Source organism: Xiphophorus maculatus, chromosome 5 (genome assembly GCF_002775205.1).
Source record: "Xiphophorus maculatus strain JP 163 A chromosome 5, X_maculatus-5.0-male, whole genome shotgun sequence".
Lineage (NCBI taxonomy): Eukaryota > Metazoa > Chordata > Actinopteri > Cyprinodontiformes > Poeciliidae > Xiphophorus > Xiphophorus maculatus.
The window spans coordinates 1,267,192-1,289,789 of NC_036447.1; the positions used below are offsets into that span (position 1 = coordinate 1,267,192).

At 40.6% G+C, this 22,598-nt stretch overlaps 1 protein-coding gene across 5 annotated transcripts in view; it reads left to right on the forward strand.

Moving 5' to 3' along the window:
* The window catches only part of LOC102237337 (VPS10 domain-containing receptor SorCS1-like), a 164,646-nt gene that overhangs the window by 89,536 nt on the left and 52,512 nt on the right, over positions 1-22,598 (forward strand). For all 5 annotated transcript variants that reach the window (XM_023333700.1, XM_023333699.1, XM_023333702.1 and 2 more), the window contains exons 2-3: positions 280-347; positions 9,356-9,455. In XM_023333700.1, coding sequence (XP_023189468.1) covers positions 280-347; positions 9,356-9,455 — 168 coding nt within the window. The remainder of the gene's footprint in view (positions 1-279; positions 348-9,355; positions 9,456-22,598) is intronic.

The following is a 22,598-nucleotide window of genomic DNA, read 5'->3' on the forward strand; positions in this document are numbered from 1 at the left end:
AATTTAACTGAATGATGGATGGAGGTCCAGTTACTCAGATGGAGAAAAAGAACTTCTACTTTGAACAAAGTTAGAGAGAAAAAAGGCTGAACATTTATAGTCTAATTATTTCAGACCAAAAGAGGCTGAAATCTGACTCAGTTAATCTGACTGGGACTCAATTCTTCCTTCCTCACAATGTTCCTTGAATTTCCGACTTTAAATTTCCTGTAAATTTAACGTCTTTATGCATGAAAGCAATAGATTTGCGTCCTAACTGTTGCCTCTGTTGTTTTACAGGTAATTCTGATGCTAACCAAACTCTTTGACTTCAACCTCAACAGTGTGACTGAGAGTTCATTATGGAGGTAAGAGTCTCACACGTTTCACCAGATCATGATGGGAGCCAGTCTGAGTTTGACACGGTAAATTGGTCCGAGGAGCCGGTGAGACGCCGGCCACACTTCCCACGGCTTTAATCGTGATTTAAAAACGCTCCAGGCTCCACTTGTGGGAACAAGGATCCAGATTCTCACACACTGAGAATCACTTAAATGTTTGAAACTTCTGGGGGAAAGTAAAGTCAGAGGAAGATCTCAGGATCATGAGTCTATCAGAACCTGGAACTGACGGCTCATTAGTGGAATCAGTCCAGAACGTTGAACCCAAAACCATCAGCTCTCAAACTCAGACTGTGCTCAAGTCATGGACGTGTTAAATAAATCTTTTCAGGTCAGTTTTATGAGCTAAGCTCCAACACTTCCAGCTTCTGCAGTGAGTTATGAATAGACATAATTCATTTGGATTACTAAACATATTTAGATTTAAAGTTAATTGTGTCTCAATGTTTGGGTTTTTTGTTTCTTCTGTGTTTTTGCTTTATTTTCTTGTTCATATCAGCTAAGGTCTTACCATATCTGTATTTGGTTTCTGGGTTTATTTCTGCATTTTATCCTTTGTGCCTCTGGATTTTATTCTTAGATTAACGTTTTTCTTCCCCTCTGACTTGTAGCTTTTTTCTGTCTCAGTTCTTCTCCATGTTCATCATTCAGACTTGAACTGGTTCCTCTGAGACAAAATAATGAATCTTTAATAAATATTCGATTTTCTGCCAGCTGTGCATCACAGCTGTCAATCCAAACACTTATTAAAAACTTTGTTTTAATTTGCCTTTGGCTAAATAATGTTATTTAATGTCCCTTTGGGATTAATTAACCATTTTTGAATAAGAAAAGTTTCTTTCAGTGAAGTGTTTTTGTGGAATATTAGCTAACCATCTCCGCAGCGTTTGTTATTGTCTCGACTAAAACTGACTTTATTGAGGAAGGTGTTTGAAGGGTTTCTCATCTGTCCTGTCTGGGAGGCAGCCTGAGGCGCTGCAGACACGCAGAGCTGCGGCGAACGCAGCGTCGCAGGAGGCCACTCAGCTCAGAGCATCCAGCCATGATCCCGCATTATCCCGGTAATGGTGCCTCTCCAACGCTGTGATAAATCTAATAACCTAAGAAAACACAGCGCTTCGTAATGGACGGATGATTAAAGGTGTGTGTGGAAAAGCCTGACAGTCCGACAGAAAGACAGATGAGTGAACAGATGATTCACGTTTTTGAGTGAGAGAAGAGTTTAATGAGTGGACGGGACATTAGTAGAAAATTTACAGCCGGGAAGACGGAGCGGCACCTCGGGGAGCGATTCCAGCCTGAAGTAGGCAAAGCTGCATGAGGCAACAGCTTGAAATTTTTCTGCCCATAAAATGATGTGATGGGTGTGAGCATGAATCTATCAAGCCGTCGTTTCTTTGTGGACAGCAGTGAAGTCAGCGCTTTTAACAAGTAACAACACAGTCAAAAATCTCCTCAAATGAATCTTCCAGTTTTCTGTTGGTCTCCAGTTTTACAGATTTAGTCTCATTATTGATTTAAAAATTGGCTTTGCTCTCATAGGCAGGCAGCTCTGGGTTCTCAGATATGATCACATCAGTGAGAATCTGATTTGGTTTAATGTCATCAAATTGTTTCATATGTCAACAACCAAACGGGGTCCCAGCAACAGAACATGAAAACAATAAGTCAAAGTAAAGAAATGAAGGAACGTGATGTTAGAAATGAAAAGAAAAAGCAAACCGTAATATGTTGTCTGAAAAATACTGGAATATTAAACTGTCCCTCCGTCTGCAGGTCTAAGATCTTTATCCAGTTCTCTGTAAGGATCAGGAAAAAACACTGAAAAATACTGACTGTATTTCAATTTTTAGCATCCTTCAACACAGTGAGAGAAAGGCGAAGCAGCATCCATTCAGGATTTTAACACTTTTACAGCGTCTATAAAAGGTATTCAGCCCCTTGGATTTCTTTTATTGCTGTTATAAATCAATCGTGATTAACAGAATTTGGATTTTTTGATAAAAATAAAACCCAACGAAACTTCTAATGTCAAAGTGAAAACAAATTTCTACAAACTATTGACAAAATACGGAAAAAAAATGACATAAAATGAGCCCCTCCAGTCAGTGTTTAGTATTTGCACCTTTTGGCCGCCGTCACAGCAGGGAGTCTGAGGATCGGTCTCATTGGACGCTGGTCTCATTGGTCCTCATTGGATTGGTCCAATGAGACCAATCCAATGAGGATTGGTCTCTCCATGACGGCAACAACTGTAGAACTGGAGAGTAGTAGGAGAATCTAACAGGAACGTTTTAGCCTGGTCTTAAAAGTGTCAGCCTCAGTCTGAGAACTGAAAGATGATTAAAAAATTGACCATGAAATTAAGATGATACAAAACCCAAAACATTCAAATTTAACAGAAGTTAATAAAATTTTTGTCTTTTCTAAACTCTCCATTTTGGATGATTTTGCTTTGTGAGTTTAAGTCCTTCAGTCTCCATCTGCATCATTTACTGGAGTTCCACATTTTTACAATCCTTGATTTCCTGTAGTAGACCCCGCAACATAATGCAGAGGGCTTTAAGTGGCCCGAGAGCCACAGGTTAACCCCCGGCCTCAGAACCGTCTCCACTGCTCACCTCTACATGTGACATCGTCCCTCATTCTTCACTGCGTTGGGTATCATCTTCAAAACTAGTCCGCCATGTTGAGAATATTGGCCTGAAAATGTTTCCTAATGAGGGTTTTTGGATCCTCTCTCACTGTGTTCAACCACAGAGCTGCTCGTTTTAAAAACACGCTGATGGTTTAAAAAAACCAGGCTTTCAGGAGCCGGAGGTGAGCCGTGGATCGTGACGGGCGGCTGGATGATGGAAAGGCATTGCGGATGTGGAGAGGAGGAGGGAAGGCTCTGATTTAGCCAGCTACTCCAGAGTTTCTCTGAGTGAGAGTGCCAGGTTGCATAAATTCATCCTGGCCGACTCATCGCAGCTGCTGCTTGTCTGGAGCGGCGCTGCTGGCGTTTCCTGAGATCCACGCATATCTCTCTCTCTCTCTCTCTTTATCCGGACCGTGATGAACCACATTCCCGAAGGAGCTGCCTATCAATGTATAGCCCTTATAACTGAGACTTTCTAATAAGCCTTTTAATATGCGGCTCCGGACAGAATTTTAATCTGTTTCACAAGGACTAAAAAAGGTTTTTTTTTTGGTTGTGAAAGTTTTTAATGCCTCAGATGTTCCTAATATATCCGGAATCCATTCTCCCCACTGAGCCGTGTCGGTGTAAAAATGCTGATAACATTCCCGTGTCCTTGGACCGACTCATTCCGTCTTTGTGGAGGCAAACAAGCAGCCAGACTGAGGCCTTTTTCCACCTGCAGCGAAAATCCACTCAGCGTGGGGTCAGAGCCGCGGCGCGGTTCACGCCCACGGCCTGACCGGGAATCAGCCCAGTTTCAGCCCAGGTTCGGTCCAGGGTTCACCAGAACTCCACTCAGATACTCAGATATTGATCCACTCAATATTGTTTTAAATCAGCCACAAGAAAGCATTTTTATTATGAATGATCTGTTTAAGGTCATCCCAAGTATACCCGGATTTAAGTTTGGACTTTGACTAGGCCACTCTGAAATTTTCATTGGTGAGTTTGACTTGTTAGTACCTGCTGGTGTGCTTCACACCATTGTCCTGCTACATAACCATAATGGAGGAGCTTCTTCTGGAGACCAGAGTTCATGGTTCATTCAGCAGAACGGCAGCTCCAGGCCGTCACTCTGACGCCTCCATCACTCACCTTCAGGGTGACGCTGTTGTTTGAAAACGGTGCTTTAGGCTGTTTTCCCACCTGACAGTCCACTAGACTCGGTTCAACTGAAGGAAGTGAGGACAGTGAGTGAAGAAGGATTACGACAATCCTTCTTCAATGGGCTGAAGAAAGATTCCTTCTTCATGAAATGTAAACAAAAATGTCAGATTTCAGTGGTTGTAAGATTTCCATTTTATCTTTGGTAAAAGATCACAAACCATTTCTCCAGCTAGCTCTGGACTGGCTTGTTTGTTTTGGTAGTATTTACCCAGAATGCCCTGCGCTGCAGTCCACTTCCTGCTTTTGGAGTGGTCTCCTTTCTGCTTGGCGTTCATATTCTTTAACCGAACCGAGGCAGGTTTTAGACGGACCAGAGTTCGATTGTAACTATTTTAAAACTCGGATGTCAGAGACTTTTTTTCTCATTTGTTTTCAAATTTCTTTTGTTTGGAGAACGATGTTGCTTTTCAAAATCTTTCACCCTATTTCATGACATGTACGTGGTTTGAATAACTTTATTTTCTCTTAACCGAACTAATTTGATTCACATTATCTTTGTCTGACCTTAATTTATTTGATAATCTGCAGTATTTAGTTAGGTGAGGTAAGACAGTAAAAACAGAAGAAATCTGTCAGAGGTAAATAATTTTTCACTGCATCGTTTTGTCCTTGAAAAATAATCATTTTTCACTTGATGTGCTTTCATCCTCCTGGGATGCGGACGGTGCTCAGCGTTTAAAGTTGCTGCCACAGTAGAAATGCGTCACTGGGTCTTAAATCAGGTTTTCTGTGACAGGAGCCGATCAATAGTCCGATGATGTCACTGCCTAGTGAACCCAGACACCAATGATTTCTGATAAATGGTACCAGTTTCACCCATCAGATGGCAACGCATTCACTCACCATGGATACAGTCCAAAGTAAACCTGAAAAGGTTCCCCAAGGGAAGCAAATTGGTAATATGTTGAGAATATTTTTCTATTTTCATGGCTTTTTGTAAACTGTGACATTCACTGAAATCCCTTTAAACAAGATCTTCAGTCTGGATTTAAAGGAATGAAAGAAATATGTCAGTTGATGTGAGTGATTGCTTTATTTGAAGTCACGCGAGGCGTTTAGGGCCGTCTTCGCTGCATTTTTAGGATTTGCATGCTTTGGGCTTTTTTTCTCTGGTTTTGTGTGAAATGAGAAAAAGCTCCTTGATTGAGCCCCAGGCCTCTGAAAACAAATTAAACCTGGCAGCTCAGAGAAGTCGTTCAAACTTTCAAAGACAGCCTGAAACGCTAAAATCCTATCCAAGCACAGATTTGTCATCAGTGGTGCGGCTGACGGTAGAATATATTCACGCTCCTCTGAGGACGATGTGGATTTACCAGTTTAAATCGATTTACAACTCTGTAAACATAAAGTGTCTCTGGCTGGCAGGAGAAAATCCAGCCCTGCTGTTCTGTGCTGAAGGTTACAGCTGCATCATCTGGAATCAAATATTTAGAGGAAAGTTCATTTATTTTAGTAATTTCTTTTAAAAAGTGAAAACTCATACTATATAAATTCATTATTCAGACATTTCAAGGTTTTGTTCATCTTCTTGGGACTCCAGGATTTGCATCAATATTTGGTTTGTGTAATTATAAATTATGACTAAATTATTAATAATTTCATTAATAATAAATGGGAGTTTCTTTGATTGAATCGGGGTGCCGCTAGAATATCAGGAATTAGTCCTATGTGTTAGTCTCTCATGAAGGAATGAATTGTGAATCTTTTCATTAGCCTCGCTGCTTTCCTGCGTTTTTCCACTGGATTCAAATCCAGCTTACAGCAGTCTGGACTTCCTCCCATTAACTTGGATTGCTCCGGTAGGGTGTCAGCCGGGCCAATCAGAGAACAGAAGGAGAAGTTGTGGAGGATGATGGTGATTTTTAGAATCATAGTCTGCCTGTAGAGGGTTGTAGTTTTGTCAGTGGAGGCGGAGGAAGTGCAGGAAGCTGTTCGGTCTGTGCTGCTCAGGCGCCTCGTTGGGATCGGCACTTCCACTTCACAGTGGAGGACGGCTGTTTACAGAGCAGTCAAGTTCTGCTGAACTTCATAGTGTCCAATGGGTGTATTACATACGTTGTGGCCAAATGTTAGCATTAGGTAAAATTTCATACATTAACAGAGGCCAGCAATCGTTTCTCAACAGCCAAAGATCCAGACGCCTTCAGGAAGCAAAGAGTAGAACAAAGAGCTGGATTTTATCAGGCTGGGTTTCCATCTACTGTGAGCAAGAACAGCTGACAGTAACAAATGTTAGTAGAGATTAAAATATAGCGCAGTGTGTGTATTTATTTTATATAACATATTTTAATAAGATGAGTCTAGTCATTTATTTCTACTGTAATTTGTGTAGATGTACCTGAATGTGCTGAAAATCCCAGCTGAGTTCAGGAAGTTAAAGCAGGTCTCGTCTGGGTTGTATGTCTCTTTATGGAGATAAAAATAGAAGTTCTGTGTTTCCTTTATTCAGGTCAGGAGAAGAAAAACTGACTCCAAAACACTGACCCCCATAAACATAACTAGCATTGGAGAAAAATGCAGCTCCCTTTTCTTATTTATCCATATATCAATAAAACTCATCCAGCCACTCGGCTTTAAAGTCAATGTGTCAACTTTTATCTGAATCTCTACAGTTTAAACATTTTTCTGCTCTTGATGACTCACTTTTCCAGTCTGAATGTGACGCTTAATCTTTAGACAAAAAGAAGTTCAGGAAATGTTTTCAGAGAAAACATAACATTCTTTTGGAAGATATTAATCCTGAAACAATTCCACTCTGCAGAAGATGAGAGGAATTTATATAGGTGGTCGTCAATCATTGCTGCCTCAGAGATTTCTTCAAAGATTTATTCTGGAGTCTGAATATCAATGAGTTTTAGTTTTTTACTTGCAAAAAGTTCCTTCAAAGACAGCATGTAAACAGTCTCCACCTGTCAGATCAGCTGAGAGGTTCTAGTAAACAAGAGAGCGCTGCTAATTAACTTTAGTCCCATGGGGGACGTTCAACTTCTACAAGTTTTTTCAGCGGTGAGGAAGACTAGACAAAATGTAATCTCATTGGAATCAAATGCATTCAATTTATAAAACGTAACTTTTTATTCTATACAATTATGTAAAGAAGTTTTGTTTTTACTTTGTTTTTACTTTATTTACCCTGTAAATGTGGTGACCTTCTGGTGACCCAAGACAGAGCAATCAGCACCAGATGGAGTTAACCAGCCAACTGTCTGACATGATCAGAGGAGTTTATTAGTTAATCTATTGGCAGGTGGTTTATAACTCCCCCAGATACCGCAGGTCCTCTGTTTTAGCTTCCTGGTTCTCTGCTGGTTCCTCCTATTATTCTGGCCAGGCTCCATTCTCCTGCTCATCCTGGGTTTTCTTCTGTAAGATCTCCGTCTTATTTATTACTAAAACTTTTACCACAGTCCGTCTCTGCAGTCCTTCATTAACCACAAAACACTGGAGTTCCTTCAGAGTTTCTCCTCTTCATCCCTGAAACAGCGTCTCGGGCGTTCACCCTGTCTGGTAGCATCGATGTGCAGCAGCTGATCTCTGGATAGGATGAGCAAGACGACACATGGTGGAATAGGAACCGTGTTACTGATGCAAACCTAAGAGTTTCCACAGCTTAGAACATAAAACATTGATGAACCTGCAGCCATAAAATAATACAAAGCCAAACATCTTCCTCATATCAAATAATATGAAGCGTAGAGAAACAAAATGTTTCACTTTCATGCTGTGCAGTAACAAAGATGGTCATCCCAAAACACTGACTTAGTTATCCTTAAGCCACTTTATAACTGGTTTGGTGGGATGATGGGATCATTGTCCAGTTAGAAAACCTATTTGTGGTCAACCTTTCGCCTCCTGGCTGATTTAATGACATGTTGTTGTTTTAATGAAAATCACTTGGCAACATCCTACTAACATCACCTGAACAAGCGCTTTAAGAAAAGTTCAAATGTATTTAGAAAAAGAAAAATCAGTCCAGATGGCGTCTGCTGGAGCACTTTTTCCAGGAACAAGTGATCATCTCAGTGGTTTACAGAAAAATGGAAAAAGAGCACATTAAGTTTTATAGTTAATCAAATAATAAGAGTCTAATAATTATTCATATAAGCTAGATCGCTCTAAATTCTCCTTAGGTGTGTGTGTGTGTGTGTGTGTGTGGGTGTGTGTGTGTGTGTGTGTGTGTTGTGTGTGTGTGTGTGTGCGTGCGCGCGTGCGCGTGCGTGTGCGTGTGTGTGTGTGTGTGTGTGAAGATAGGCAGCAAAATCCCTCATGACCCCTCGCAGGATAAGTGTGTTGGATAATGGATGAGTGGATAAACTTGAGCTAACAGCTCCATAAAAACAAAAGTTTCTGTTCTGAATGATCTGAAGTTCAACAGTCGACCCGTTAAGGTTCTGTGATCCAGAGCAGCTAAATAATATTTCAAGTTAGGAAACTGAAATTGAATCATCAAGGCTAAAAGTTGTATTTAAAATCTGTCAACTGTAATATTAAATGTTTCTATTGACATCTTTAACTTACAAATAAAAATATTAAATTAATTATGAATCTCCTGTGGGATTGAAGGGACCGATTCAAGGTCAGTTTTATTTCTAAAGCATATTTAAAAGAACGAAGTTTTACCATAAAACCTGATAGAAAACTCGTTAGCAAGGCAGTGCAGTGCAACATTTAAAATGTTCATTAAGTTCAGGAATGATAAATGGATAAAATGCAGAGTTAATCAAAACTAAACAAATGAAAAAGCCACAAAAATACACTTTATGTTTTTAGTGACTGAATTACTTTGATGGATTTAAACATTTGTGACAAAAAAGCCGAAGCGAATATTTTCCCTTGGCTTCTCATAAATGATCTCAGAGTCTCCTGAAAGTTTAACTTCAGCCATGTTGGATTATTTGTTTTGACATAAAACTGTGTTGCTAACAACGTGTCGTGTCTCAGCGTTGTGTTCGTCTTTACGGTGCAGCTGTTTGACCTCCTGCTGGGTTTTCACTGTCGCTCTGAAACCAAACAGGAACCTCGTCTCATCTCAGCCTCTTCCTGCTGCCATCTCTCTGCAGAAAATGTTTAATTGCAACTAGTAATTGACCAATCTGCTCACCCGACCTTTCTGATTAAATTTCAGGTCAACTGACTATGGAGCAACGTACCAGAAGCTGAACGACAAAGTGGGAGCGAAGACGATCCTCAGCTACCTGTATGTGAGCCCCAACAACAAGAGAAAGGTAAGACTCCTGGTCTTCTGTCTGCTCTCAACTCAACTCATTACAGTTTGTGTGTCAGAGCTGCTCTTGTCTGCTGCTCAGCTCAGGCGACAGACTGTGAAATGTCATTTCCAGCTGATTGTGCTGATGTCTGACTCGTTGTTCTGGGTTGTCAGGAAGACGCTCAGAACAGAACTGATTGTTTGTTAACATGTAGACTCCACTAAGACAGGCAGGAGGAGCTGTTCATGTTGATGAAATGGAAATCACTTGGTTGGATATTTGAGTTTTTGTCATGGAATTGTTAGAACCATCTGTTTTTAGTTTTATTCTAATCATGTGGGTTAAAAACAAGGCAGGAACAAAGGAAATGACAGAAACTGTCTGTCAATAGGAAAAACCCTGGAAGATCTGGCAGTGATGTGGGAAACCCTCAGGATACAACCAGAGGTTGTTACTGGTTGACAGATCACAGAGAACTGATGACAACAGCAATATAAAAGATACAAACAAATCGAACCAAAGTACAACCAAGAGAAAACCTTAACATCATGATGCATTCATGCCTTTAATTTCAACTTTAATGATGAGAAAAGGAAACACAAATTAAATTTTTATATATATGAAACATAAAAACTCACACACATCCTTCATACTGCTGAAGAATAACATCCTGAATATGGTTTATAAGTTTAATTACTGCTTTATTTATGCACTTATTGAAAACCTGGGGTGTTTATTCACTTCTTTATTTGGAATCGAAGGCAGATAAATCAAATACTGACTTGTGCTCATATTGCCGTTCTCCTCACAATAGAAACATTTGAAACACCAAATGTCTTCCTGTTTGTCTTGGTTGTTGGTTCTCAGATCTTTCCATCCCTAGAAGATAAAATGTGGACATCTCAACTCAAAGTCATTTTCAGTTTTTAGAGTTACAGTATATGAATGACACTAGAACAGGTGGAGATGCTGAAAACTATTTACAGTTTATTTCAAGTATTTGATTTTGTAAGTTAGCTCTCCTGAAAAAGTCCCAATCCGTCTGTGGATGATTTTTGTTCTGACGTAAACGGCCAGAGCTACATTAACACTCTGCAGTCAAACGGAGCCAGCGTTCACCGTTCCCTCCTGCAGGATTTGGTACTTTTGCCCAGAAACATGAAGGAATAAATGTTTGGATGAATGAAATGCTCCATCAGTCAGACAGGAAGCTGAGCAGGTAATTTCTTTTCTCCTGCTAATTAGTGGCCATTTGGAGCTGAACACAACGGTGTGTGGTTCCAGACGCTGTGGAGGAAATCAAATCATCCTGGATCCAATCTGCTCTGAGATGTTTGTTTGATACTGGATCAGATTCATTCTCCATGCAGGATTAAAACAGAAAATGTCCAGAACTCCATTAAATTCTGTCATATTTTGTAATCAAAGAAAAGAGAAAATGATGTCCCAACAGAACCGTTCCTGTCCTGCAGCCGAAGTGGAAATGAATCTGATCTGATGAGAATTCCTGTTTTTTTTTTTGTTGGTTTTTTTCCAGCGGCTTTGGAAAAGCTTTCTGTGCAAATCAGAGGCAGCACATCAGTTGTGATGAGTGTTAATGACTTTTTCTCAGCTCTGGTCCATTTAGGAAAATTAACTCAGGTTCCATTATCACTCTGGACCATTACAATTCATTTTTACTGTATTTTATGCATGTCCGTTTTCAGTGGATATAATTCTGTAATTATTCCAAATAGTTTTCTTTAACACAGCAGCAGCAGTTCTCTCTTGTCCGACCTTGTTGTGTCCATTCAGACTTTCCAGCCTCTGGAGAGTTGAACATCACAGAGTTTAGATCTTTGTTCCCATCATGGATGTTTAAAAAGCTGCTCTGATGAGCTGGACAGCACAAAGACTGGTTCATTTTTTTTAACTCTTTTTCTCATTTCCCATGAAACCATCTCTGTTGTGTTTCTCACTGCGTGTCATGAACTGAATTCAATCAAACTGAAAGGCAGAGTGAGAGTAAAACTCGTATTTTTACAAGCTTTTGTTGCGCTTGCGTTGAGAGATGTGTGTAGGTCTGCAAAGCCACTTAAAAGGTTCAGAAGCTGTTCTAATTAGGCGGCGCTGCAGAGGAACAACAGGAGATCACAACAACTTCCAAGTTCCAAAAAATATCACGCAGAGAAGAGCCAGACCGCCGTCTAAACCCAGAGCAGCGAGCAGATGAAGGTCTGCAAACAGCTTGGCAGGATTAGTAAGACCAGACCCAGGAACAGATGAGTCAGAATAAAGCTGGATGGAAACAGGCTTTTGTTGTTTCATATATCAGCTCACATGTTTGCTGTTGTCTGTCTGCTCTCCTCCCTTCATACAGACATGAATACTAATATTCTCGGTCTCACGCGGTTTGAACACCTCCTCTCCTCTCACTCTGCTCGTGTTGGCTTGTTGCAGTGGCGTGGCTCCGTGTCAGAAAATAAAAACAACACTGAGTCACAGTAGCTTCACCGGGAACCCCAGGAGGCTATCATCACTGTAGGTGTTGTCACACTCGGTAAATTGAATCAAAACTGACGGCCAATTTAACAGAGACCCGCGTTCGGCCTTTCTCTGTCAGAGGCTGCTGTCCTACATGTTCATCCTTCACAAATCTAATGAAAATTAATAAATAACTAACAAGCAGCACCTTATTCAGAAAATCCATTCATTTAAAACAGGTGGTAGACAGAAGCGTATGAATGACAGAGTGTCACGATTTATGCATTTCATTCTCCTGCTGGTGTTTATTAAACCTCATCAAATTCCCCACAAACCTCTGAAGAAGCGCCACCTAGTGTCCAAACAAAGTGGCGCATGAGTGTTTATTAAACATCTGATGATGTAAGGTAACTTTCTCCATCTACTGGTTTTCATAGACTCAGTTTGAAACTGTGATACTGTAATAATGAAAGCAGACCAGGCTAATCAAACACTGATCTTTGCTGTGTTTGGCTCAGAGAATCTAAACTAAACACTTTGGTGACAAAGTGAACAGAGCAAATGAACCAAAGGTTTTGGAATCACTCCGTTTTTGTTTCCTCAGCCACAGTCGTTTTGGCTCCTTGTCTGTGAATAGCTGGTAGAAACAACCTTTGACTGCAGAAATAATCCTGTTTCACTTTGGTGTTGTGTTCAAAACATGCTGCTGTAGCTGAAAGTTCAGCTTTGTGTGACTTTACCTGAACTTAATGAGGAGACGTCTGTAAGTTTGTGATTATGGAAACAGATGAAGAGATTTAGTGAAACTTGAAAAGCACAACTTCATAAAGTTTTCCACCAAAACAAGCAGCTTTACATGCAACTCTTGCTGTCAGAAGTAGAACAAAATAGATAGTTGACATTGTGTTGCATAAGCGTCACGTGGTTATCAGACGTCTTTGTGCTTTACTGCCCCCTTGTGGCGGAGGTTTTTTCAGTCCATTTCCAGAGAAAACTCATGGAAAAAAGAAATCATCTTACATTTTCAGGCTCAGCTCCTATTAAAATGAGTTTCTAAGTGTTGCAGCAGTTTGAAGACAAACTGATCATATTCTTGTAAGGATTCTCCCTCTGAAACTCACTGCCAGCTTCCTTCTTGCAGCCACACAAGCAGGTAGATTTGTAAAGGAGGGTAGGAGACACGGCAGGGTTTTGATTCTTGTTCCTGCCCCCATGGAGGGTGCCATGTGACTTCTGCTGGTGGGAAACAAAAGCCTCTCTTTTTACTGCAAGAGCAGGAGTAAATCAGACCTTTGAGGCTTCTGGAGACCGGGGGAATAAAACACCAGGGAGGGAGCGCCGGCAAATAAACTGACGGAGAGCAAGAGAGCGAGGAGGAGTGGAGAGGGGAGGAAAAGGGCAGCAAAAAATGGATAAATAGAGGTCTGGCTTCAGGGTCAGCGACAGAGAAAACAGGCTGGCAACACAGCAATTACATCCATTTTCATATTGTGGCTCCATGCTGAGTCCATACATGTGAGATCAGAGCTCGAGTACACATAAGGGGAAATAATTCAGAGTTTTTGCCTGAGATTTTTTGTGAGAGCACACAATTACAGTAAATTGGCGAGGAAGCTGAGTGCTTGCTTTAAAAAAGAAGCTCACATATTGCAGTCATACAAATGGGTATAGCCTCTAATGGTTGGGAAACAAAAGGGAATTTTCTGGGGAGGCATTGAGTGACAGATGGATTCAGCTTCTGCTTTGCTCTCAGCTTGAGTGTTCTCTGTGAGGAATGCATAATACGGCTCTTTCTCTTAAATTCACCGACTTAAACAACAGCAGCAGAGCTCAGGCGTCTTCCTCACAAAGGCTTCGGTTGCCTGCCAGTCCATGTGGGTGGACCTTTGTGATTGCATTTTCACAAACACCAACCCCCCACACACACAAACACACACACACAAACACACACACACACACACCGTGACAACAATAATAAGCAACTTACCTGAGATCAGAACTTAAATGCTCCTGTTTCCTCCTCATTTCTCTTACACTTTTGGGCACTTTCTCAAAAATGTTGAATATTTTAATGATTCTTCTCAGAAAAAGCTGTTATAGATGATATCACTTTCAGTCCCTGCTTTGATTTCTAATATTAAGTCAAATATCACATGTGAGCCTGCAGCAAAATCATCAGGCAAACCTTGAGTAAAACCTCCTTTCTGTCTGCAGTAAAAATGCTTCTTATGACTTTATAATTATTTCAGTTTACTGGTTTTCAGCTTTTAGAGTCAAGCTGTTTATTATAAGTGCTTCAGTTTACTTGTCAGAAATGGATCGCAACAAATTCTTTGAACACTAAAAGGTTTTTGTCAGCTGCTCTGGTAAGAAGACAAACTTTTTGAATAACTGAGCACATCAGTTCACAAACATTTCCATCTTTTCATATATGCTGCCATATTTGCTAAATTGAAATCTGTGTATTTAACTTCAGTGCAGCTGGAAGCAGAAGTCTGAAACTGAAAAGAAAGAAGTTAGCCAAATGGAAAACAGGAATGATTAATTTCACTTCTTCTTCTGAAGAACAATAAACAGAAAAGAAAAGCATACTTTTTAGTTCTGTTGTGCATCTCTCTTGAAGTCCTGGTTCTGATCTTTAAAGCCCATTTTAAACATAATTTATTGCCCTCATTGTTCTCTGGAAGCCTTGTAATCTATTTAGAGAGCTAAGAGCCTCTTCCTGCTTTTTATCAAAGCTGGTGGAGTTCTGCAATGGAATTAAGGAGATTCACTGAAAATGAGGCGAATTTGTAGTCTTGTCTGATTGTAAGTCATTAAAAAACTACATTCACTTTCTTTAGATTTTATCTGAGCTAAAGTTAAGTTATTACACAGTTATTACTGTTAGATCCTACAGGCATGTTGTGAAGGAAGCTGATTTTGGCGTCTTGTGTTCAAGTCTTATCCTTTGAGTGATTACCCATGACTCCCGATGAAAGGTAGACATAAAAATGTAGATTGGTTGATCATTTGAAAGCATCGTCTTTCAAGCTCAGCCCTGATCACAACACATGCTGCTACCGTCTGTCTCTGTGTTTAACCCCCATTAGAAAACAACACATCACTAAACCTCAACTCCTCCGACTGGCTCCCGCCATGAACGGCAGCTTCCTTACAGTCCAAGGTTCCTCAGAGCGTCGCTGTGGTTGGTGATGCTGGGGGCAGGAAGGATCTCCAGTAGCAGTCAGTCTAAAGAGGCTTCTGACTGAAGACTGTTGCAGACAGTCTCATGACCATAATGGCTTGGTAACAGCAGAGATGATATTCCACAGGAATGACATCATGAGTGTTTGGGTATCTTTGCTTATCCACCTCATCTGCTTTTGCTGCTCCTCTTTAAATCTCTGCGTTCAGGAGTTATGAGCTTCAGAGTCACTCAAACTGCCTGTCAGTTGATTCCTGCTGTTATGCTTCACTTCTGCTGTCGATCCACAGAGCTTACCTTATTTTTGTGTGAAATTCTGCATTGGAAATTCATAATTTATCATCCTGCCGTGTGTTGATTATCACTGTAGAGATGAGAAGGAAATGGATTTGCAGCTAGGTGCTACAAACCTCAACTTTACATCTTAATTATGGATTTCTGTTGTTTTACTTCATTGTTTTCTCCTCTTTAAAGATTGTAGCTTGAGTTTGTAACACGAGTTTTGGAAAAAGATAAATTAGGAAACATAACTTCAAAACATCCATCTCATTTCAGGATCGTTTCTGTCCGGAGGTCCTCACTGTATTCCATTAGGTTTAATGTTTCAGGTCCTTATTACACGCATATAATTAATTATTTTTGATCTGGAAATGTGTGATGTGAAGTGGTGGATTTATTAAATTCACAACTCCATTTATGCCACTTTCTGTTTCGCCAGTTGAGTGCTTTTACTTTGAAAGCAGCAAGAAACTGTAAGGAAAATCAATATTTATGAAGGATGAATATTCAAAAGGGCAGAGAGCAAAAATAACTTTTACTTACTTTCAGCAGAACGTTGCATAATCTCGCCTGCAGCAGAATTGTGAAGTTGTTGCTGATCAGCCGGTCATTATAGCGCTTGCCTGCCTTCACCAGACTTACCTGGAGCTATTCCACCTGCTGCAACCACAACATGCTGATATGAACTCATGTAGGTGAAGGATTCAGAGAGGAAGTGCTGCAGAAGGGTGGAGAAGCGTCTGCTATCTGCTGGCTTTTCCAGGCCACATGCTGGAAGAATCACAGCGGATCAGCCATGCTCTGCTGAGGAGAAGCTAACAGACGATGGTTTTGTTGTGAGGTGGTGTGTCGGTGGGTCTGCGAGGGAACGTAACATCTGTCGGGCCCGAGGCAAGAATCTCCAAACGGCTACACCGAGCGGAGCAGCAAAACGCCCCGGAGCTGGCGTGGCTGAGGATGAGCGGCAGGCTGGGATGGAAGAGAGAGAGGAAGAAGAAGAAGGTCTTTTATGATTCTGACTTTTTTATTGTCCAGTCAGGAAGTTAAAGTTGAACAGATTTCTGTTTTCCTCCTAAAGCGACAAAATGTTCCAATCTACCTGGACCTTGTTTCGCTTTGCAGACAATAAAATGTTTTCCTTTCTGAGAGTAAATTATAACACTACAGTTGATTAAAGTTAAAATGATTTAATAGTGTATTTATTTATTGGCAGCCAATGTAAGGTTTAATTGTAAAGACAAAAGGGAATGTCTCAGATTTGGACGTTATAAAAAGTCATTTTCTCCATCCAACAGGTGAGAAGAAAGTGTTTGGGTTTTATCCCCAGGGTTTTGTCGTTATCCCTGCGATTTATATAACTTTTGCGATGTCAGCAATGATGATATCTGACGCTAGGCATGCTGGGAGATGCTGGGAGATCAGCCCGTTAGTAAAGGGGAAGTCCAACATAATAATTGGACCAAGTTATTTGTGATGTACAACTTCAACAACTTGCCCATGGATAAAAACGGCAGAACAAGGTGGAGGCTTCTTTCTGAAATGGAAAGAAGCCTTTCCATTTGGTTTTGAGACGTTGATGTTAGAAATGAGCGTTCCCACCAGGAAATAAAACTTTTCCACTGATCCTGGTTCTGGATCCAGAGACTCAATTACAGAGTCATCAGCAAACGCCCTGAAGCGCTTCTTATTCTGACTCCAGCACTCAGTGAACAAAATGAATAAAAATGGTGAAAAGACACAGCAGTAGTGGAAGATTAAAGTACTTCAGATAAAACACCCTCACTATCTGGAATTTGTTTGTTAAAAAAGATTGATTAGCTAAATCCTGGTTAATGTGGTTCAACAGATGGCTAGCTAAAATATATGAAGCTGAAAGCCAAAGAAAATTCAGTGACTAAAGTGTTTTGCATGATTTGGTATCTGTTGTTTCTGATCATCAACACCTCAGTTAGCCCTGTAAGCTAACTGTAAGAGTCTAAGCTGCTTTTGGTTGCAACATCCCAGCATTTATAACATGTTTGCAGATTTTCTTCAACATAATTCATAAAATTCCTCTTGTCACATTTAGAAACAGAATTTGTTGACTATTATTTAAGATTACTCAAATTGAATAAAAATCCTTTTGGTCTTACAACACATTCTGAATTGGATGGAGGTCTGGACTTTGACTGGGCCGTTCTAAGAGAAGACCTAAACAAGCAGATAAGGAGTCAGGACCCAAACTGTGGTCGTAAAGCAACAAGGTTCTGGTTGGAAATTAAAACAAAATGATCAAAATAGTAAAGGTTTCTTTCTGTAAACAGAATTTTGTGTTTTTGTGAGCCATACACCATAACCCTTTTTATGATATTCTAAGCCTCTTTTAAATTACCTTATTAGTTTTTGGACTGTAAATATTGATACATATATGACATTTGTGAAAAAAGCCTGGCTTTTAGAAAGACCTGAAACACCAGTTCTATGGTAAATATTCACCAGAGGGTAAATGTTATGTTATTAATTGATGACTGCAGCTGGAAGGAGTCATTATTTCTCTGGTTCAAGTCACATTAGATCAGATGTCTAGAGAAGGAGACTTCCTGTAGTTTGTGTTGTCTGGGATCATCCGTACGTAATGAACCTGTATCTCTGGGTTTCCATTCACGCCTCGCCGGCCTTCCGGCCTCAGCGCCGCCACCAGGGCCGGCTGGCCGAGCCGAGATGGAAACCCAATTATACTGAAAGACGGAAGCTGACATGTTTGTCAGGTCTGGCAGGGTCTGGGTGAGCTCAAATGTCAGGCAGCGTTCAATTAGCAGCAGGCTTAAATGCCTCAGATCAAGAGACAGGAGTTGCGTTTAATAAGTCGGATCAAACAGCTGAAAGCACCTGGTCGATGCCGAGGAAGAGGAGAGGTAATAATTATATCAACTCCTTCATGTCCTGCGCTGAGAGACACTGGGCTGGATGGGGTTTGATGGAGAGTTTGTCATGAATATTCATTGACAAAAGCAGTGAGTGATTTGATTTGCCGTCAGTGCAGACGCTCTGCAGAGTTAACTCAGTTCCACATGGATACACACCAGCGCATGTCGGACTGCAGGGCTGTTAACTCCTCAGTGCTTTCAGTGGCCTCTTCTGTGTCAGCATTAACTCAGGTACTGCTCATTGTCTCATTCAGCGCCGTGCTAATGGGTCGCCGCTGTGATGGTTGAGACAAATCCTCTGGTAGAAAAATGTTTTTATTTGACCATTTTGATCCAATCAGCTTCAGTCAGAGTAAAAACAGCTTCAGACCAGATGCAGTTTTCACACGAGGTAACATTCAGAATGTGTTTTAATTTATCCACTTTACTGTGACACCCCTAAATAAAATCCTGAAACTGTGCTCAGGAGTTACTCAGAGTTAATCTGTGTGTAATTTGACCTTTAGGAGCAGCTAATGCAGCTGTTCTGTTTCTGGCTCACTAGAGAACCATCATCATGACTGAACCAGCAGACCGGACAGGCGGACGGTTCTAAAGCAGGGTTGGGTTTTACAACAGCATCCCAGAGCTCTGGTCAGTCCATCATCTGGACCTGGAGAGGATGGACCATCTGCAGCAAAACTGAGAATCTTTTGCAATTCACAACAATGACTTTATGTGGAGAAGTGGAAGAGACGCAGCGTTAAAACTGATGACTCGCAGCTCCACTTCCTTTCTGTGTCGCTCAAAATGATGATGAATGCAGTGAAGTTTGTGTTAAAATGTGAATAAAGATGAAAACAGTGGACTGGATCTTTATGTCCAGATTCCACAGGAACAGTATTTGTCCATGGATGAACTGAACCTTCCGGTTTTTCTCCGTGTTCCTGCCTTACATTAGCGACTAAAGGGGGTTGGGATTGACAACAGGAGGCTTTGAGACCTTTAGCCCTTCCAGCATGTTTACCGCTGACATTTATCAACCCCTTGTGAATACTTTACTCCCTCCTGGCTGGAGCTGCTCCCCTTTCTCTGCCCTTTGGCTTCAATTATGAGACTCGGTTCCTCTGACTTAAGCACAACCTGGAGCTAACTTTAGCTTTTCCCCTCAGCCTGCTGATACAGGGAATAATCCACTATTGCCTCCGTGGCTTGCTGGGGCATTAGCACAAAATAACCCAGAATTCAATCCGCTCACACAGAGGAGTAATACGGAAAGTAGAGGTGATTTTGGAGAGCGTTTGGTTGTCTACTTCCTGTCAGTGACAGACTTCCTTACTTGTTTTCTGAGGAACCGGAATAGGTGAAATATTGAGGACAGAAACTCTGGGCCAAGGACAGCTGGTGAAAAGGACGCCATGTTTCTGTTGGAGTTAAACCGAAGCCTGGATAAAAGGTTTCTCTTGGCAAGACGAGATGTTACAGATCTGTACTAAAGATCGACGTTCTGAACTGGGTCAAAAGACAATGTTCTCAGTTTCCTGTCAAAAGGATGACTGTTAGGTCTATAACCTGACATTCTTGCTGGACAAAAATGAGAACACAGAGAGACGGTTAAATTTCTTACAATTGAACGGAGAACTCTGCCCAGGTTCAACTCCTTATCTCTGTCTCCGGACCAGTTTTAACGTGCTCCTTTGCAATTGCATATTTATTACATTGAGGCGTGGTTTAAGTTACAAATCATTTGCATAGAAGGTGCGGAAAACAGAAAACACAGCTGTCAACACAGAGTCTCTTCTTAAACAATGGTGTCATCCTGCATTTCCAGTTTCCGAGATTCTCTGGGTCATAAACTTCAGTTCTCGTGTCCCTCTAGGTCATAAAACTTTGACCCTTAGTCTTTGATGTTCTAACAATGCCCTTTGGTCATAACATAACCAGGATAATCATTTCTAGGCCCATTGATGCCGACCAGGATGAAGCCAGAACTCACTGGAAGGACGACAGCCTTACATGGCTGGTAATGCAGTCAGGCAGGGGGATAACTGGTTATAACTAGTTATAACTAGTCCTCTGCTGTTAAAACAGCAACCAGGAAGCACCTGGTGGAAGTGAGTCTGCTGAGCTCATCATATGTCAGGCAGAGTAGCATCTTCTTAAAGAGACAAAGGCCAATTTAAAAGTTATATGAAAAGTTTTGTTGTATAATACACAGCAGTTTTAAATTGAAGGTAACAGTTACTTCATTATGCTATTAAATGGCACTGACTTGAAAACTCATAATACTTCTTGTAACCTGTAAATCACCATAAATATAAATCTCTAACTGTGTGGATCATTTTCTTTTTTTTAGATAAGAATCATGAAATACTGAGTCCTTGCAGTTTTTTGTTTGTTTGCTTTAACCATGGTGTTAGAATATTTCTAAGATTTAGAAGTGAAAATTTGTTTCTCTTTTAAGATCTAGGAATTATTAATAATGAAACAGGTTATTTTGACTTTATTTACTCCTTTGATAATCTTTTTGGTTCTTGTTTTTTTCTCTCACCACATAATAATTAATTTAACACCCGTGCTGAGCTGAGGAAATAAACTTAAAATTCAGCCTTCTTTCTGCTTCACGTCTGGATCTACTATGAGAAACCAGTACCTCCAGTTTGATGAAGCCAGTGTCCAGTAACAGCGACAGGGTTGTTTTCAGCTGGAGATGGAGTAAAACCGTCCAGTACCTCCGCTCCTGTGAAACCAAACCAATCAGCTGCGAAAGGCCAATAACAGAGGCTGCCTTTTATAGGCCGAGTCATATTAGCCATTGCTTTATTAAAAGTATTGATCAGCTGGAGTTACTTGTTAAAATGAGTAAGAAGGAGAATGATTGTCCCTGAAATGCATATGAGCAGCAGATGGCTGCAGGTCAGGATGTTGCTGGTTATTGGCAGGAAAAGCTTGAATTCTAAATTTAATTTGGATTTCCATGCTGCATACTCCTTTAAACATAAACATCCCGGTTTTATTTTAGGCTTTTGCATTGTGTAAAACATTCACAACGAGGCAAATCCTCCATCTTCTCCCACTATTGTTGTTTTATGGAGCTGAATATGTTTCTTTATATGATTCTGGCTCGTGTCCTGCAGCGGCCTGCATCGGTTATGTTCGTAAAAGAATAATATGGAATCCTGATCCTGTTTCAAAAATACAGCGATGCACCTCATTTTTTAAAATCCATTTACATATTTTTGCAGAATGAACTGTTTTCTTCCTTCTGATGAATGCAGATGTTGGTGAGGATGCCAGCATAGTTAGCGTAATCTAGACTTTACCAGAAACACAGCGGCCGGGTAGAAAGCGGTCTGCTGCTGGGCTGCAGCTCTGAGTGAGACAAACACTTTGGATTGGGCTGTTCGACATGTTCCGCACGCATGTGGCATTAAAACTGCCGTCTCTGATTGATGAACTGGTGCCGGCGGTTCTGCCCACCGTGGCAGCTCTAACAGAAACGAGTCCTGACAAATGACTCGGCAGCATGAGGGATCAGAAACGTTCACGCCAGACGGTGGCACGCAGAGAAGGATATCGATGGAGAGAGCAGCGTGCGCTCAGATTCTCTCTGCTGTCTGACGACATAATGGCCACGCAGACTCCGTCCTGCTAAGAGCCATTTTGAAACCAAATGTGAGTCCTGGTGGGTGAAGCAGGATCTTTACTTGCACAACTTCCATCGAGTTGTTGGCGGAGATGCAGTCGCTGGGGCTCCAGCTCTCATAATGGACAGTTATTGACAAAATGAAACACTTTCTCAACTGTGGGGAAGTTTAATAAAACCACACAAAGACTTTCAGTTTGTACGTTTTCTGCTTTCAGCATAAATCTGAAATACGCAAATTACTACATTTATTTAAATTAGGTTTCTTTTAATAATATCCACTTTTATAGAAATTCTTCACACTTTGTCTCTTGAAAAATAAACTTTCATGTATTGTACTGGGATTTTATCTGAACAGAAGCAGGTGCATAATTAATATACCTGGCATATATTGATTCTTGAGAAGAGAGACAAAACAGGTCCTATGGATAAAGCACAAAATTTTAATAAAAAATATACACAAAATATATTTTTTCAAAAATCTGACTAAACTAACCTGGGCCATGTGAGCACAACAATGTTTGCCGAATATTTTTTATTTTAAACATTGTAGTAGGTGGATGGTGTCTGTAAAATCCCTTGTCCTGGAGCAGAACTCAATACATTATAATAGTTTAAAACAATTAAAGGAATACTAAGATAATATATTATGAAAATTAAATATAAGTATTCAAATGAATAATTATAAAAGCATCAATAAA